Source organism: Trachinotus anak, unplaced genomic scaffold (assembly GCF_046630095.1).
Source record: "Trachinotus anak isolate AG129_WGS33_773 ecotype Australia unplaced genomic scaffold, CSIRO_AGI_Tana_v1 ptg000009l, whole genome shotgun sequence".
Taxonomy (NCBI): domain Eukaryota; kingdom Metazoa; phylum Chordata; class Actinopteri; order Carangiformes; family Carangidae; genus Trachinotus; species Trachinotus anak.
In genome coordinates, this window is record NW_027273860.1 from 7289710 (window position 1) to 7307075 (window position 17366).

Genomic DNA, 17366 nt, shown 5'->3' on the forward strand with positions numbered 1-17366 from the left:
GTGGTGGAGAGATTAAAGAAAGAAATTGAAAGTTGTGGAGATTTGTGGCCACCTCAGGCTGCCTGGTGGAGCTTCCTCTCCAGTTTCTCCACAGGAAGAGTGCTGACAGGGCTGCACGGACTCACACAGTTCCTTGCATGGAAGCAGAAGCGAGGCCTTGAGTGAGGAGGGGTGCGCAGCGTCGTCCCCCTGGGACAGCATTATTCAGGCCTGCCCCGGCCCCCACGGGCCCGGGCATGAGGCTGCCAATACCAGGCACAGGCGGGCGCTGCCGTCCTGTAATCACCGATGACATACATGAAGTAGTTTTCCAGATCGGTTTTCCTGTCCTTCCAGCTGCGAGTGGGGCAAACAGCACAGGAAGAATAACACAAGTTGCAGCCAGGCTCAGGGAATGTGGCCTTTACAAACACAGCACAAATAAAAAAGTTAAAAGGCACACTGCTCTCCTCCTGAGAGCCTCTGAGCGAGGGAAGTGAGGCTACGTCCTGAGAGAAGGTCCAACCTTCCCCAACACCCCCACAGACTCAACAATAACCTGCCAATCAAACAAAATAGTGTTTACTCTGGGGTACCTGCCAGAGCTGGGGCTTGAATCAAGACCACTTTTCTGACATGTTGGGCTTGTCTTGTATGTATTTTGTCTGAGATTTATCTTTATCTCAGACATTTCTGAGTGTTGAATCAGCTTTTTCCTGCTCATTTTAATATTTGCAAAGAAAACTTTAACCACCAGTGATGCTATGGGAACAACCATTATAACCAAAGTGATTTTACTGCAGCAGCTTAGCACACAATGCATTACCCTCAGGTGCTACCAGCTTGTTGCATGCACACAGTCCACTGCCTGCTGAGAGGCCTGGTGTGCTGTTATTCTTTGACCAGGCTAAGTCAATCAGCAGAGGTGTTGAAGACACCACGTTGAACTAACAGGTGCCCGCTGACAAGGCAGAGGAAGAGACTGAGGGAATGGTTAAGGCTTCAATACAGTGCCACCAGTGTTGTCATTGTATGGAAATGCTACGTAGATGCAAACACGCACAGGCTCTCGTTACATGTACATTTAAAACAGCTGAATGTAGGTCAGTATGTGTTTTTGCGTGAATAAAAAGCAGCTTTTCTTATTTCACCTTCTCCATAGCAGGAGAGTTAAAGAATGGTGGTGCGTCTTACACAGTAGACTCTCCAACACCAAACAAACACAAGAGCATAAATGTAAGCAATGGATTAAACTTTGTGTTTATCTACTCTAATGTAAATTGCACTTGTTTACACACTAAGCAACCCCATCCAACGTTATCTGAGATTAGTCCTCATCCCAAAAGCCTCATCTCATAATGTTAAAAGTGAGAACAGCTTGAAAATCATTCCTTTAACAATAGGCTCTGCACTGCAATGCTGATTCTTTATTTCCATGTCTTCTACATGAATTATCAACTGTTGAGGATGCAGATTTTTTTGCAGTCTTGTCCTCAGTCCTTTTAGTGTGAAATCATGTATATACATATGTATATGTACTGTATGTATATCAAGTGTATATTTAGAACAATTTTCATTTCAAACAGCAAGATTGGCCGTTGCTGGCTAAATGAGAAGCTGCTTTTGTCTGGCATATGTGTTGTGTGAAACAGAAAGTTTGGCAGGAGGAATTACTTTGCCGACTATTAGCCGACATATCAAGAGTGTATATAAGTATATAAATAGGAAATATAAATAGCACAGTGTTTAATTCCATTGTTGTTTTGTTCCAGTTAAAACAACAAATGTATTTGATATAATATTAAAATACAGTCATGTATTGTACAATCATGTAAGCACTGTGTCTAAAATCTCATTTACTCAGTATATCCAAAAACACACTCATCACGCATAACACACACACACACACACACACTTTGCAGATACAGTCATGAACATACTCATAGACTGACTCATAAAATAGCAGCAGACACTGAGGAAGAAGGTGTGACGTTATTTCCATACTGGTAGGAGTGACACTGAACAACACCACATTACATTCCAGTGAAGGTGTCTGAAGTAAATATCCGTTTTACAAGGTTCATTCGAAGTTAAAATGTGCAGTAGATATATCATCAATATGAATTGTGATATATAGTCGACCTATAGTGAAACAGAAATATGAAAACAGGCCAGACACAAACAAACACACACACTTCCGGCCGGTTTGAGGACCGTGTTTGTGTTAATCATCCTCTGAGTGTTTGTTGACTGTGTCTTTGCTAAGAGACTCTGATGGAGTATTGTATCTTCTCAGCAGGTCGGAGGGACACACCCAGCTGCTCTATTCTCTTCAGTGTGTCTGTCGGACACGTTACAAATCATCTGTCTGGCGGCCACCGACTGTCTTTCTCTTGCCTGGAAACATGACTGAGGTCATAATAAGGGTTGTTCTCCGTGGCTTTTCTGCACACCTCAGTGAAACCTTCTTATCCTCACTTGGGACTTAAATTCATGAGAAGAATAGCACAAATGACTCTTAAACATTTTCTTACCAAACTTATATCATTTTATGCCTTTTTAGGCTGATTACGTATCCATGATAGGACCTAAATAATGTTGGTACTGCATTGTCAGGGGAAAACTCGCTATCTTGGTTTAAAATAATTTCATTATTCATAGTAAATATGGATTCATTGTATCAGTTTTCTAATATTTATTGAATGTACACTAGCCATTAATATTATACATATAGTATATCAAAATCAATAATACATTAATTGAATATGTTGAAATACATGATTTAGAAGCAGCTTAATCACACCAAATAACATGAGTTACACAAGTCAAAAGCTGAAATGCCACTTGTTGCTCCACTAATCTAATGTTACCATTAGCATGAGTTTGTGGTTTTTTTTCCCCATCATGCTTAAATTTAGCTACTGCCTCATTTCGTCACACGGAATAACAAACTAAATTACCAAGATATTTTCTTAAAAGTGGATGTATTCAAATTACATATTATGACTGTATGTAAATTAGTTTTAGTTTTGGTTAGCTAGCTTACACTTGATAGGGTACATCTCTTTAGCTCAATTTTCATGCTGTGTCATGAAAATGATACATTTCTGTTGCTTTTTTAATCCTAAAACAGGTGCCAAAAGGTCATATTCAGGTCTGAACTCTTTTTAACCACACATGTAGCTAGTTAATGCACTTTGTAGCGTGGTTGCTAGTTACTTTGAGGATTATACAAAGCATGACTATCTCATAAAATATGGTGCGATATTCTATCTGCAAACAAACTAGTACGTTTGATTAGCTTCAATATTGAGCAAAAATTCTAACTAACGCAACAGTAAAGTGGAGAAGAGTCTTTAAGTCAGCAAACTTAAGGTGCTGGTGCCAGACCAAGAAAGCTTGTTTAGTAATGAAACTTTTCAAGGACAATTCCTTTTGTAGAAATTAGTTCCAATGCGAGCTGTTCATAGAAATACATGTGGATTATTCAGTGTAACTGGGACTTTGTTTCTGGGGACAGATATTAGTTTTTTGTCCTTTTTTTTGATGCTTTCAGGCCCACAAATCAAATTCATTTTACTTGTGCTGTCATGGGCTGCAGACAGAAATGTCTGACATCTGACGGACTCACATCTCAAGATTTGGACAAATAAAACCAAATACATGCAGCCACAAATGGAGGTGAAAAAAATATGTTCAAACTTGGGTGAACTGATGCGTTAAAGGTTTTAAGACGGCCCTGGCAAGAAAGAATATTTACAAAAAAATGTTTCGGTCAAGATGCAAACATACTGAACACTTTTGTCAGCTGTTGCTTTTGGTGGAGAGCACTGCATGGTTTACTAATCAGACACACTTTTATGTTGTTTTTCATGTTGTTGTGAATGATTCATTCTGTATACTGCAATCAAAGACAGATTTCCACTGTGGTGGCCATTAAAGTTGTTTAGTATTGTATTGTCCTTAATCTACAGACTGCATGAAAGCAGTGTGTTGTTATTATCTGAAGTGACACAACTGTTGAAGACACAAACCTGTGAGGCATAGAGGTGAAAAGCTGCTGAAACTCCAATGCAGGACTGGTCTGATGAGGTTATAGTAATCTGATAGGCCCAATTAGTGCTTGATTAGACTAACACATAATTAAATGAACAGACAGACACTTTAAATTCATCCCAGAAATTTCTGTTCTTATGAGTCTGAGCCTATGGGAACACCTGAAAGTTGCTGAATTACATTTTCCACTTTTCGAGGGGAAATAATGAAGCCCTCTCCTTACTTTATAATTTCTTTAGGAGAAGAAACTGTCAGGTATGTCACTTCAGGGCTCTTCCTGTTTGAGTTTCCTCCTCAGCTCAAGACAGAGCAGTCGTCCCTGCAGGATAATACTCGGATGAGCATTATCTGCAGACAGCAGCCTCGAATTTACCCAAACTGCAGTCAGGACAGGAAACTATTGATGACCTTCATGTGGGAGGTAAGACAAGAAAAACCTCAATATGGCTCACAAAATCTCAAGAATGCTACAGGTTAGTAAACGCAAATCTATTTTTAGGTTTGATATAAACTCCAGTCAATACTGGACACACAGAGCTGGCATATTTATATATTTAATCTCTAACCAGGAAGGTACTCTATGGTTGAGGAATGTTTGTTGCATGTTTGACAGGTTGAGATTTCTCACATACTTCACCGGTGATAAGATCAAATATTTCTCTGTGAGCTGTCCAGCAGTTTTTCTAACACGAGCATCAATTCTTGGAATACTTACGTACAAAAATAACTCCAGATGGAGATGACATAACTGTTTCTATGTCATTTATGAGCAATGTGTCCTCTGCAGGTATTGCCCTTAAAATAACTGGAAAAGAACCTGAGATATGTGGTTTTTTCATCAGTAACAATGAGATCTAAGTAAAATGCAGCTGAAGAATGCTAAATTTACAGCTGAAATTCTGGCGTATTTCATGTGTAAACTTTACATAACAAAATCACAGCCTGTTAAAAACATAACACCGTAAATATTTGACAAATGATAAGTTTCATAAATGAAACAAACATATCTGGTTTGTCCAGTGGCCATTTCCACCACTGTTTATTGTTGATGATATTTTCACCTGAAACAGTGATATCATCCAGTTGTTTTTCCTTCAGGAAGTTCCTGCAACTGCTCATTAATTGTTGCTGAGGGGCCAAAGTTTGAGAAAAACAAGTTGAACTGAAAGGCTTTGAGTTCAAGTTAATAAAACAAGCAAAAAATAAAGACAGAATAGGTTTTATTGTCATATTATTCTACCTCCACTGCACCAAATATTTTGCAGGACATTCTGCATTTCACATTGCATCGTGTTTTGCAATATTGTCCTGGGAGTTGAACTGACGTCAGATTTCTTCCGCTCATTCAGGTGGCGCTGGGTTCCAGCATGTCTTCACTTTCCTAATCAGCTCTTCTGCTCTCTCCTCCAAAGCAAGGTCATCCTTCCCTCAGTCACTGTGCCCGTCCATTTCCTTCCAGCACTTTAAGATCTGCTTTCCATCACTGACTCACAACATTTCCCTCTGCAGACTCATTTCTAAAGGACGCAGGCTGACTCCACTGTAATGTTTGGTGGAGCACATTTTAAGTTGTCACATCTTGTTGTTATAATTAGTTGCGCTTAACCCGACAGAGCCATAGCTGCAGCTCCAGTGAAGAGTGCTGAAGTGTTTTTAGAACCAATGCATTTTCCATGGGTAACAGCAGACAGATCACTCGTTGCATGTGATATGTTTACACTGGAGTTTTCGTATGTATTTATATTTTTTGAATTAGTTTCATTTCAGAGGGTTTACTGGATATAATGATGTAAATGCATACCCTGCTGAAAGCTGAAAATGTCACTGAATGCAAAGCTTTCTGATTATAAATCATCAGTGTGATAAAAACTGATGTGATTCCCCTTTACATTTGTTGAAATGAATACATGTTTCATTTATTGATATTTTTAAGAGGTTTTAATGAAAAATTCAGGGTGATAATTATAATATTAATTAAAAGGCTAAATTACACATTTATCACTGGTCTAGTTCTACAGACATGGCACTGCATATTATATGACATTTTTTTAATGTAATGATTCGTTCTTTTGTTTTTTTCTTTTTCATCAGTCACTATAAATGCCCCACACTTCAGAAAGTCTTATGGACATGTGTCAGATAATAAACTCTGACTTTAAAATAAACAAGTAATCCAACACACTCACTTTATAAATAAGTACAGTTTTGTAAATAAATGTTTCATATTCATATTATATGTGAAGGTGAATACTTATTATTTAGGTGTGCTCTTGTGTGTAAATAAAAAATCTATTTCTCTACAAGTCTGTGCACATTTTTGAAGTGTGTAGCTACTCTTGGGTGGAGGGTCATAATTTAAAAACTGAAAACTGATTGGTCCTTGCAGCACCTGACATTTAGGAGGGTCCCAGTCTTGTGTCTGTCCAGGACACAGAAAAGGCTCTGACACAGAAAATATGGGACATGGAAGTAAACATTTTCCTAAATGGGTAAACATTTGGCAGCCAAAGTCAAATGAGTTTGGAGATATGTCGATTTTTGGGCATATTTTTAGAGCCTTTGTCAAATGTTTTAAAATGAAACAGGAAGTTGGGAAGTTTATGCCCCTGACGCCCTATTTCACTCTCCGAGCCAAGAAAGACGTGTGGATGGAGATAAAAGAGTGTGTCAACAGTTTGGCTTCTGCCAAAGACCCAACAATGATTGATGTAACAGATATTTACAGTCATGTCAAGTCTTGAGCCATTCTAGGACCCAAAAATCGTTCGAGTTTTTTGGCCCTTGATGCATCAGTTTTGACCGTTTAGTATACTGGGGTGCTCTTCTAACACCTACTACTGGTAGATACAGAGCCAATAGGGCTTTTTCATTGTTTGAGTCTATTAATTATCTATTAATCTCACCAGACATAGAGGTTGAATTAGAGTTATTTATTGCTACATTACAATTACATTGGAAGACATCACACTTTTCATTTAAGAACTTGTCAAAAACTAAATGCACAATATACATTTTCAGCAGTCATCATCATGTGATACGCTGAAATAATTTAAATAAATACACCATTTGCGTCAGTTTTATGACAGTGAGCGTCCCTCTCTGTGGCTGCTCTGCTGGTGGTAGCTGCCGGGATCCACTGACTCAGGCCTGTGTGGAGGAGGACCCAGGTACTGTTCGAACTCGCTGCGGTCCAGATCGTACAGCATGTCCAGCTGAACCTGTTCCAAGTAAAACTCCAGGGAGGGCCCAGCAGGACTCAGCAGGCCCCCGTAAACCCTGGACTCCCCCTGCTCTATGTGCGGCCCTGCAGAGAAACTATGCATGTGCCCGTGGTGACTGCCAAAATACAGCTGGTGCTCTGAGGGGTATGAAGGTGGATTTGAATACACAACAGGCTTATTTGTGAAGGCTTCTGCTGCTGCTGCTGCGTCTGGAAACACTGGCGTGTTTTGGTAGCTGCTGTGCAGAGGGGGGAGGTTTGCTGGGAAAGTGGGCATATTTGGGAAGCTCTGCTGCTGGTTCTGGAGCAGGTAGGTGAGGTTGTAGGGCACTGTAAGGCCTGAGCTGCAAAGGGAAGGGAGAGAGGCCTCTGTGGTCTGTGGCTTGGAGCTCTTCTTCAGCTGCTTCCTCCTGCGGGGTCGGTACTTGTAGTTGGGATAATCGATGGTGTGCTGGACCCTCAGACGCTCAGCCTCCTGCATGTAGGGGCGCTTCTCAGCCAAGGACATGGCCTTCCAGGTCTTTCCTGCAGGAACACAGTGAGGTTAATGATCAGATAACAGATAATAAAAACTTAAATCTGAGCCTTACTTATCTATTTGGGGGCTTTGTTTTAAACATACCCTGCTACTGAATCGTTCTTAGACTCATTGAGACATTTTTTAGGAGGGAACACTTAAAAAAAAAAAAGCCCTGGGGCATTTTAAACTTAGCAACTTCTGGTCTTGTCAGTAACATTTTGACACTTTAAATCAAAGTCTTACCGAGTATCTTGCTCAGGTCCGTGTTCTCCAGGTCCGGGTTGAGCTGCGCCAGCCGCCTGCGCTCCTCTTTGGTCCAGATGATGAAGGCGTTCAGGGGCCTCCTGACCCTCTTATCCGTGGACGCAGACTTGGCCTCAGGGCTGGTGCAGCTGGAGTCCGAGTTGACGGACAGCGGGCTGGAGGGCCCTGAACTCGGGCAGCGGATCTCGATCATCTGCTCGGCGTCTGCAGATGAGCCGCAGTCCTCGCTTTCGTACATGGAGCTGTTTGCGCAAAGCTGGAGGGTTGCCTGGTCGTGGCTGAAACGCATGGCTGTACCGACTTGTGATGATGCTTTCGGCTCAGCTGCAGGCCGCTGTCATACTCCTGGTGATGCAGGGTGACGGATATATGCTGCAGCTCCACCAATAGGAGGCCGGGAGGAGTGGATTTAAGGTGTGAATTCCAGGTGTTTTCTCGGGTCGGTGATAGGCCCATCTGACGCCCCAGTCAACAACCTCACGAAACTTCAGATGGGAGTCGTGAGTCTGTTATAAACCACAATTAGGCCATTATGCATATGCCATAATTCTGTCTCCTGATTAAAGATACGGATAAACCCAAAGTCATGAATAAATACATTTTTATCTTTTGCCCTTTTTATGGTCGAATAAATGAAAAACAAAATGCAAAACTGATAAATATGTTTTTAATAGCTTGTGTGTAAATAGAGACACTTCCTGACATGTGGGACTGACATCTTAACTGGAGGAAAAGTACAAGAAACATTTTCCTTCACTCCTCTTGCTGAGGCCATATTAAGAAAATCAAATTACAAAGAAATGGAATCTAATCAATAGGTCCTGAAAGGCGGGCAGAGTATTGATGGGTGAACATCAAAGTTTTCAGGAGGCAGGGCTGGTTACTAATTACATTGTGGCTCTCAGCTCTTATCGCCCATCCACTGTCTCTATCAAAGTACATCTTACACGACTGAAACAAACATGATCAAGGCGCGTTTATTACACGATTACCGCGCACAAATATTTGCCCCACACAAAAACTGATAGGTGTGCACAGAGGGGGCGTGATCAGCTCCCCTCAGGATCCATTTGCTCTGCTGCAGATGTCATTTTTCATTAAAAGATGAGAGGGGGAAATACCAAAATAGACTGGGTGACCTCCCTAAGGGAAACACTGGAGCGGGTCCTGGCGCCAAATCCAAGACACAAAAGTGTATTGAAATCAGTCAAAACTCCAGCAGAAACTGCCAGAGGATGGCTGCAGCGCGCACTTTCTCTTTCAGCCCCGAGTGTGGCCCAGATCTGGGGCATTTCCTGACGTTTTGAAGAATCAAAAAAAAAAAAACAACAACAAAAAGAAAAAAGCATTTAAAAATTTAAGTTAGACTATCAATATGATAAGAAATAAAAGTGAGACAGGCAAGCACCCGCTCTCTACCCACACAGACACACTTTAGGAGGAGTTGCTCATATTATAGGGATGTTTTAGCTGTGGGAAATTGAGAATAAATACAATGCAGATCATAAACTCATCTCTGTAGCACCAATGACACTTTATTATGGTGGCACAGTAGGCTATAAATCCCTCTGACTTCTGTGGCCTGCTTTATAAATATTGTCCATACAGTTTGTGCCTCCACTTGAACATGACTGGACGCCTTCGCAGGTGCTGGCTTCCTCCGTGCGGTTTCAATGACCGTGTGTCTTCAGCACTGACGGCAAACATCATCCAGACAATAGATGCCATTATGCAGACAGCGGCGGCGTTAAACCTGCAATACACGGCCCGGCTGGCCTCCAGTGGTACCTGCACCTGCCCTGCTTTGTCCCGGCGGATGAGTCACTAATGCAGCGTCTTTACACTGTTAATACTGAGCACAGAGGGTTAATGCACAAGGGAAACCAGCCCAATTGGACAAATACTACCAGACACTTGCAGGCAAGATGCAGCCTTTAAAGCGGTGTCCATCTAAACTCATGCACACTTCATGACTGCAGGTCTAATCCTGTTAAGGGAGCATTTTGGACTTTGTCTTAACCCTGCCAAATAAGTAAATCACGCCTAATGGTTCCTGATATGTCAATCAGAGAGCCGGATCAAGACTGTGGCAAATTCGATAACAGGAGTGATTGAGGCATGTTCTTTAAACTGTGCTCCTCACCCCTCTCTGACCACTGTATCACTCCGCGCTGATAAGCAGATATGCGGCTTTTATTGATCTCAGGAGATCAATAAAAGCCTGAGAAATTCATTTCTCTATAAATTCTATAGTTTGTCTATAGTTTGTTGGAATTTGGGTGGTGGGTGTTTTGGGGTGTGTGTGTGTGTGTGTGTGTGGGGGGGGGGGGGGGGGGGGGGCTTTTTTCACAGGTTGTCAGAATTAGAGGTTGAATCCACATCCCCGGTGTCACACGGGACGCACACGCCAACGCGCTGTGAACGGCGTTAATGGATTTAATCAATCAGCTTGAAGGACGCAGCGTGAATACAATAACGTTAGTTTCGGCTGAGCTTCCCTGTGAATTGAGTCGGCTAAATATTAGACAATGTTTGTGTGTGTGTGTGTGTGTGTGTGTGTGTGTGTGTGAGTGGGATTATGTAGTTTTAATCATGTCATTAACTTATTTTTATGTCTTCACTTGTTTCTGTGTGTTGTCTATAGAATATCATTTTGCTCATTTGTGCTTTACTCTGGCCCTCCTAATGAATCCTAATCTGTGAGCTGACAGTAGGGTATCATTGCATTGTCTCATAGCCAAACAAGCAGAGTGCTGCAGCTGAATGGGCACTATGCTTTCTGAATAGGGATTGTTCTCTGTAGCTTTGTGATCACAATGTGCCATTGTATTGGACAGAACTCATATATGGGACACTCCTCTCTGTCTTCACTTTGGATCACTGATGGCCGAGCTGGCACAGGTAGAGCTGTGCACAGAGGACCTGCAGGACTACTTCCTTGTGAGGGGACAACGCAGCAGGATTTACACAGACGCTTGTGGATTCTTGGCTGTTCTGGATGATGTCTGGGTTGAATATTGGCTGGATGTGGAGCACCTTTTCCATGGTCTCACACCGTATGTAAATGTGAAGGATGTTTTGCTCTCGTGGTGGATCCTCATTTTTAGGTGTGACGTGGAACACTGTGCCAGTGAAATGATGCATATTCCCTCGGGGCTGCTGGACACTTGACTTTCCACTTCTGTTGATACGGATGCTGTTTTTGGATGTTTGGTGCAGGATTCACCGACTTGAAGACAGATGTCTACCCCAAGATAAAGTGGAAGAAAAGCAAAGGGTCAGTGTCTTGACCTCTGATAATGAAGCACTGTGTCCCGACCTGCTGTCAGTGCCATCCCGCCAACTTACCTTACAGTGGCTCATCCATATAGAGCTGCATTGTTTCATAGCTGGAAGGTGTGAAGGGGATATAATACTGTTGTCTCAGGTGACCATGATCTTCGCAGCGAGGGACTGTACTGCATTGTGTTGTATTGTATGGGCACAGCAGGCCAGCATCAAGATATACTCTGTCAAGACTCAGACACCATTCTATGCAGTGGTCTGTGACCCCCCCCCAACCCCAACCCCATGCTCCCCCCTCCACCTCCACTTCTTAATCACTTGTTTGAGCAGATTCAGCAGTAGACCGAGGCCCACGGGGTCCTGGGTGCTAGCCTCCACACTTGCCGTGTAAACAGTGCCCTGCCCAGCCCTACGTCAGGCCAGCTGAGAGGATTACATGCCCCCTGGTGTAGACAGGCTTAATGTAGCCTCATTAGCCGAACACAATGATGCCCCCACCTCTGAGCCGAGATAACAGGCCCGGCTCAGCCAGACTTCAAACACAGCTAAGACTCAGACTTACAAGCCCAGGTGGCACAATGTGCAGGGTGCAGCATGGGAACGGGCGAAGCCACAAGAGCCGAGGCAGTGGAGTCCTGAGGATTTATCCATCTTACATCACTCAATTAGCGACTGTAATCAGTTTTGATAATAAATTAATCATTTAAGTTATTCATGAGGCAAAAATGTCAAACACTTGCCATGTCCAGATTTACTGCTTTTCTCAGTTTGACATCACTGTAAAATTCATGTCTGTGTGGTTTTTACTGTTACCAAGACAAAACAAACAATTTGAACAAGTGACCTGTGTTTCTTTGGATGATCTTTTTTTTGTTTGTTTGTATGTATGTATACCCGGGGTAAAATTGGCATCATAAAAGATTATGTTAATTGATTACATTACGACAGAGAACATGATAGATCAAATCAAATAAGATGTAAAATATAGAAAACACATACAAATTACAAAATAACATATAAGATATGGGAGTTACTTAATATACATTTCGAAGGGGCCAGGTAGTTTTAATGACTTTAGAAAGAGGGAAGATTCATAGATCTTTGAACTTGTGATTGGCACTTTTTAAAAATTATTTCTTAACCTGCCACTTCACTGGTTTTAGATCATTTTGTCAAAGGGCTACAGATGAAAATTCAGCAGCCGGCTATTTATAGAAATGCTGATGAATGTGCATTGAGCAAATCACCTCTTCAGCCCGTCTTTCTGTCACTGAAGTGTAATCAAATTCTAACTTTATTTCAATTGTCTACCCCGCAGACTGAGACTGGCTAATGAGGCGAAGCTCCACTCATGCAGAAAAACAGCACTATTCTTTGTAAATTAGGAACTGTATTCCACAGTGGCTGCTGATAAGAGTCTTATCTGAGGAACTGAATAAGTCTTCCAAGTATTTTATTGTCCGGGCAGCTCAGCTTTGGATGTAAGTCAGTCCTTTTGTAACATTCATGTTTTTGGACACGAATTGTCTTCAAGTTCCCTTTCAGGGTATGTGTAAGTCTGACCTTGATCCAGACCTCTGCCACACGTCTCTCCTCAGCAGACAGAAGAGAGAGAGAGGCCTGTATTTAGCTGTAATTAGCCCTAATTATTAACTGGAACTAGACTGAGACCTGTGAGACACCATGATATCTGTGTCTGTCTTAAACGGCTCATTCAAGGCAGCAGATAACCAAAACAATCTGGCCTGCTCAACTCCAGCAGCAATGCTTGAATGTTTAATTAAATAGTGTGAACTGGTTAGACTCAGACATTAGATTATTTGGAGCAGAAACCTGAGATTAAATGCCTGCTTAAAACAGACTAACAAATCTTTTTAGCCAAAGTGAATGACTGATTTCTTCCCTGTAACTGATACCTGATTGAATTGCTTTATTCTTTTATGCCAGCTTTCTGCAGCCACACATTCAAAGAGTTGATGTTTGTGCCTCGCTACAAACTTTCAGCTCCCTCTTTCTCTCTCTTTTGCTGAGACCTGATACAAATTCAAAAGGATCTGCTGCTTTGAAGATAAGCACTGTAGTTCTGCCATAAACAATGATTGTGCTGTTTCTTTCCTGTGGCGTGATTTATTTAAAGTATTATGCTGTAAGGATTTGGGCTGGTTTTCCTGGCAGGGCCGGCTGTGTATGTATCCCCTACTTGTGTAGTTTATTGGATACTTGAGAATAAGGAAAACACTCAGGGAACCACAAGCAAAGTCATCAAAGTGTAACCTTTGACTCAGATGTTAACAAATTATGAAATGTGCAAATGCTGTAAGAAATGTATCTTTGAAGTGTTGCTTTTTAATTGGGTGCAGAAGCTGACTTATTAAAATACATCATATTTAGTTCGGAGTTCGGTGCATCGCTTATTCTTATCACTTTTTTTTTTATTCCTGCGTAATTTAGACCTGCTTACCAGAAACTAACGTGGCAAATGGGACTTTGCATAGAAACACAATGCTCGTGATCTTGCACACACACACACACACACACACACACACACACACACACACAGACACAAACATATGCTTCCTTTGATAAAATGTTTTTATACCAGCACAAATTCTATGGCAGCGTCCCTTAAGACAATATCTGCGTAAAATACCAAGTTATTTATAGTGAGTGTGCCATTTAGACTTCAAAAAATAAACACGAGCATAATGGAGAGTTCAAATAGAGGGGGGGACATTATCCACCCAAAGCCTGTGACACTATATTTTGATGGAGGCAGGGCGTAAATTGCTACAAACAGTTGAGAGTAAAATCATGAAAATCCTAATGAGATTTTGTATTACAAAAAAAACATGGTCTGAAATTTTTTAACCTCACTGTTGAATGATGGGAGCATCCTTCAGTAATAAACACAACATTAAGAATAATTCACAGTAATTTAATTAGCTATCAAAGCATAAACATTTCTTTGTGTCATTTTATGTCCCTAAAGCATAACTGGGCAAAGTTGTATGTGTTTGCCTGTGATTGTATTCCAAGAGGGGGGGTAGAGATCTTTTGAACGTCCACACACCAGGATACAGCTGCCTATGACTAATTTCAAACTCCCCTTCTAGGGCCTAGGCAACCCCTTTCACAAGTAACACACATCACCAGGCATCTGTTTCCTGTTTTCATTCTTTGAGTTATCTTATTTTCCTTATTTCCCCCTCACCTGTTACAGTTCATGTTCCTTCCATCATGCAATATGGGCCGATTATGCTTCGACATGAGGTTGTCAGATGATGTTAGCTACTCAAGATAAAAGGAATACTCACAACTGTGACATTTAACATATTGCAAATATACTGTATAGAACTTATAACGCCAAAATGTAATCCTTTCAAATAACGTATATAGGGAAATGCAGTTTTTAAGATAGAGTTTAATGACAGCACTTCGCTCTCAGACACAGAATGGTTTTTCCACATTTTTTAAAATATAAAATCGGGCTGTATCCCACAGTTTTTTTATACACATTTTTCAACATCAAAGACTTTCCCTTGACTTTTTCCACGTGATAATGTAATTTATTTTTTACACCTCACATCTATGAACTGTAATATTTAAGGAGTTTCTCATCAGTGGGTTTCAGTATCTTCTTCTCCGGCATGTTAACGACCCAGCCTGGAGCAAGGCCAAAGAAGATCTGTCGAACATCCTTCCTCATGGAGAGCATGTGATACAGTTCATCTTTTGAAATGTCTGGCAAAATATATCCATACTTTCGTGCCAGGGCTAGCCGGGCCTGCTGGATTTTCTCTGGGTCTGCCAAGTAACCGCGGTTTTCAGCATCTGTGTAGTACGGTACCATATCCTGTCCTGGTAACATTCGCTTTGGAATCGGCTGCCCACGCAAGAAAAACGGGACTGGCTTGATGACGATCCCTGAAAAAAATGAGAATACATCTTTAAGCTTTTTACTTGAAATGCAAAAGATTAAAAGAGGAGCGAGTGCAGAAGAATGATCATTCATTAATTACCAAGACTTATGGGATCATAGAAACTTGTCGTGATGACGCCTCCGTTCTTCTCAATAGCAGCTATGGCTCCTTCAGAAGCTCTCTGAACCTCAATGTTGATTTTTGCAGCAAAAACATCAGCACCCTGGAACAGAACAAAAAGAAGAAAGGTGAGCTTGAGGCAGAGCAGGGTGAAAAAACAGGGGTCAGCGACAACATTTTGATCTGTCTGTCACAGGAGCAACACTGTCATGTGGTGCCACCTGCTGGTACAAGATGATCAAAGAGCCACACAGTGACATGTTTGTCTGAATCCTGAGTGTTTTACTAGAAAACATAATTATTTCCTCTGACAAAAACTAAAATGTTTCCTTATTCAGTCGATGTCAATATTCACAATGAACTGTTCCAATCATGTTTCTCCCAGTGACACCAAACACACTTTAACAACCTTTTGAGATACAAAGAAAAGATCAAGTGTTTTTCCACTTTCTGAAATGGCAGAAAAAAACTTTATAAAAGTCCTATGATCCATGACAGCTGTGAAAAACGCCATGATCAACAGAAAGAAGTCCATGATCAAGCGTACAGTGATTACCTCATCAACAAGCTGGACTCCGTAGTCCCTCTTCAGAGGCTGGATTGTCACTCCTCTGGCATTAACCAGCTGGGTCAGGTCTATGGGTTGGGTGGTGTCGACTCGTCCTAAATCGATCAGGTACTGCAGTCGTTTCAGAGACAGAGGCTGGTACTGAGGACGGCGACTGGAGAAGAGCACATGAACATGTTGTCACTAGAAAGGCCAGAATGTGGCGCTCATCATAGCATAAACGGACACCTCTTTCCTCTGGGAAGAAATGATCATGTAACTCAAAGCAGTGATCCAAATTAAGTTTTCTCCACAAAAGAAACAGCTCACGCTGCCTATTAAGAGAGTACGAAAAGAAATTCAAATAACACCATGTTTTCCTTCATATTCATCCAGTTTTAAATGTTTTAAATGTAGAAACCTGTTTCTAAAACCTTCTGGAAAGAAATGACAGCTTAAATTGATGCAGTGATTTAAATACATTTTAGGAAACACAAACTAAAGCATGTTTTCCTTCACAAACATCATGTTTCTCCTGTTCACAACTGCAGTATTAATGCAGTACTCAACAACTGCAACACTGTGCTTCATGATATTGGCTGTTTGTTGATAGGCAACTGATGCAATGGAAATATAAAAATGTGCATTAATTAAAAAAAGCAGAACTGACCTATCAGGCTTTACATAAGAACATTTTAGGGACCATGATGCTTTGCATGTATATTAATATTTGTATCACTTCTTCTAACATTTTACAGACGACATGTAATTAATGACAACTTATAACAAACAGAGTTCTTTTTTACTCTACCATACAATCACTGGTTAGTTTAAAGGCGGAGGGTGTGACCTGCTTTTACCTGTGTCCTTCATTGAAGCCATATTTTGGAATAGCCAGATAAAACGGGGTCTGACCCCCCTCAAACCCGAGCCTAGGCCGGTTGCCTCTCTGTCGCTCTCCTTTATGTCCTCGACCGCTTCTGTTGCCACCATACTGTCCTCTGCCCCGCCGTTTGTCCTATAATTTAAGAAAATGGAGCGGGGTGTTTTTAAGTATCCACTGGCTGACAGTGGGTAACAGGCTAACTCGCTATGTTAGCAAGCGCCTGCTGCAGAAGGCAACTATAAAAGAGATGTAAAATAAAGTCTTACCGGTTTTCTGGATCCTGGTTCAGGCCGCAAGTTCGCTAAGGTTATACGCGGTAGGGTCTGCAAAACATCTAACGCTTTACCGCCGGGTTTTTTAGGGAAAGACATGTTTCTGCTGCTCGCATGTCAAAGCTAGCCAAACCAAGGGCATGTGGGTCACATGACGGAGAGCGAGCGGAAGTACTTCTTGTAACCTCGTCCACATTTCAAAATAAAAGCACGTCCTTTAAAATGCAATGGATAAATTGTAGCTGTGAAGCATTTTAGGTCGCATTCCACGGATTTTTTTTTTTTATTATTATTATT

General features: G+C 41.4%; 2 protein-coding genes across 2 annotated transcripts; both read right to left on the reverse strand.

The window, feature by feature from the left end:
* Positions 1 to 6980: 6980 nt before the first annotated feature.
* Positions 6981 to 9005, reverse strand: sox32 (SRY-box transcription factor 32). Its single transcript, XM_071485893.1, has 2 exons — positions 8019 to 9005; positions 6981 to 7780 (listed from the first exon to the last, which is right to left on the reverse strand). The coding sequence occupies exons 1-2, from the start codon at positions 8326 to 8328 to the stop codon at positions 7113 to 7115; spliced, it is 978 nt and encodes a 325-aa protein (XP_071341994.1). The 5' UTR covers positions 8329 to 9005; the 3' UTR covers positions 6981 to 7112.
* A 5720-nt stretch (positions 9006 to 14725) lies between these two features.
* On the reverse strand, positions 14726 to 17243 carry mrpl15 (mitochondrial ribosomal protein L15). The gene is made up of 5 exons (XM_071484910.1): positions 17064 to 17243; positions 16772 to 16929; positions 15921 to 16086; positions 15344 to 15467; positions 14726 to 15248 (listed from the first exon to the last, which is right to left on the reverse strand). Exons 1-5 carry the CDS (start codon positions 17166 to 17168, stop codon positions 14911 to 14913), a joined length of 891 nt encoding a protein of 296 aa, XP_071341011.1. The 5' UTR covers positions 17169 to 17243; the 3' UTR covers positions 14726 to 14910.
* Positions 17244 to 17366: the final 123 nt, after the last annotated feature.

Bases quoted from the DNA above. Each gene is read 5' to 3' on its own strand.
- sox32 (XM_071485893.1), bottom strand. From the start codon at position 8,328: ATGCGTTTCAGCCACGACCAGGCAACCCTCCAGCTTTGCGCAAACAGC. The intron at 7,781-8,018 runs GTAAGACTTTGA...GTGTTCCTGCAG, and splicing joins GGACCTGAGCAAGATACTCG to GAAAGACCTGGAAGGCCATG.
- mrpl15 (XM_071484910.1), bottom strand. From the start codon at position 17,168: ATGTCTTTCCCTAAAAAACCCGGCGGTAAAGCGTTAGATGTTTTGCAG. The intron at 16,087-16,771 runs GTAAAAGCAGGT...GCTCTTCTCCAG, and splicing joins GGCTTCAATGAAGGACACAG to TCGCCGTCCTCAGTACCAGC. The intron at 15,468-15,920 runs GTAATCACTGTA...GTTCTGTTCCAG, and splicing joins GAGTCCAGCTTGTTGATGAG to GGTGCTGATGTTTTTGCTGC.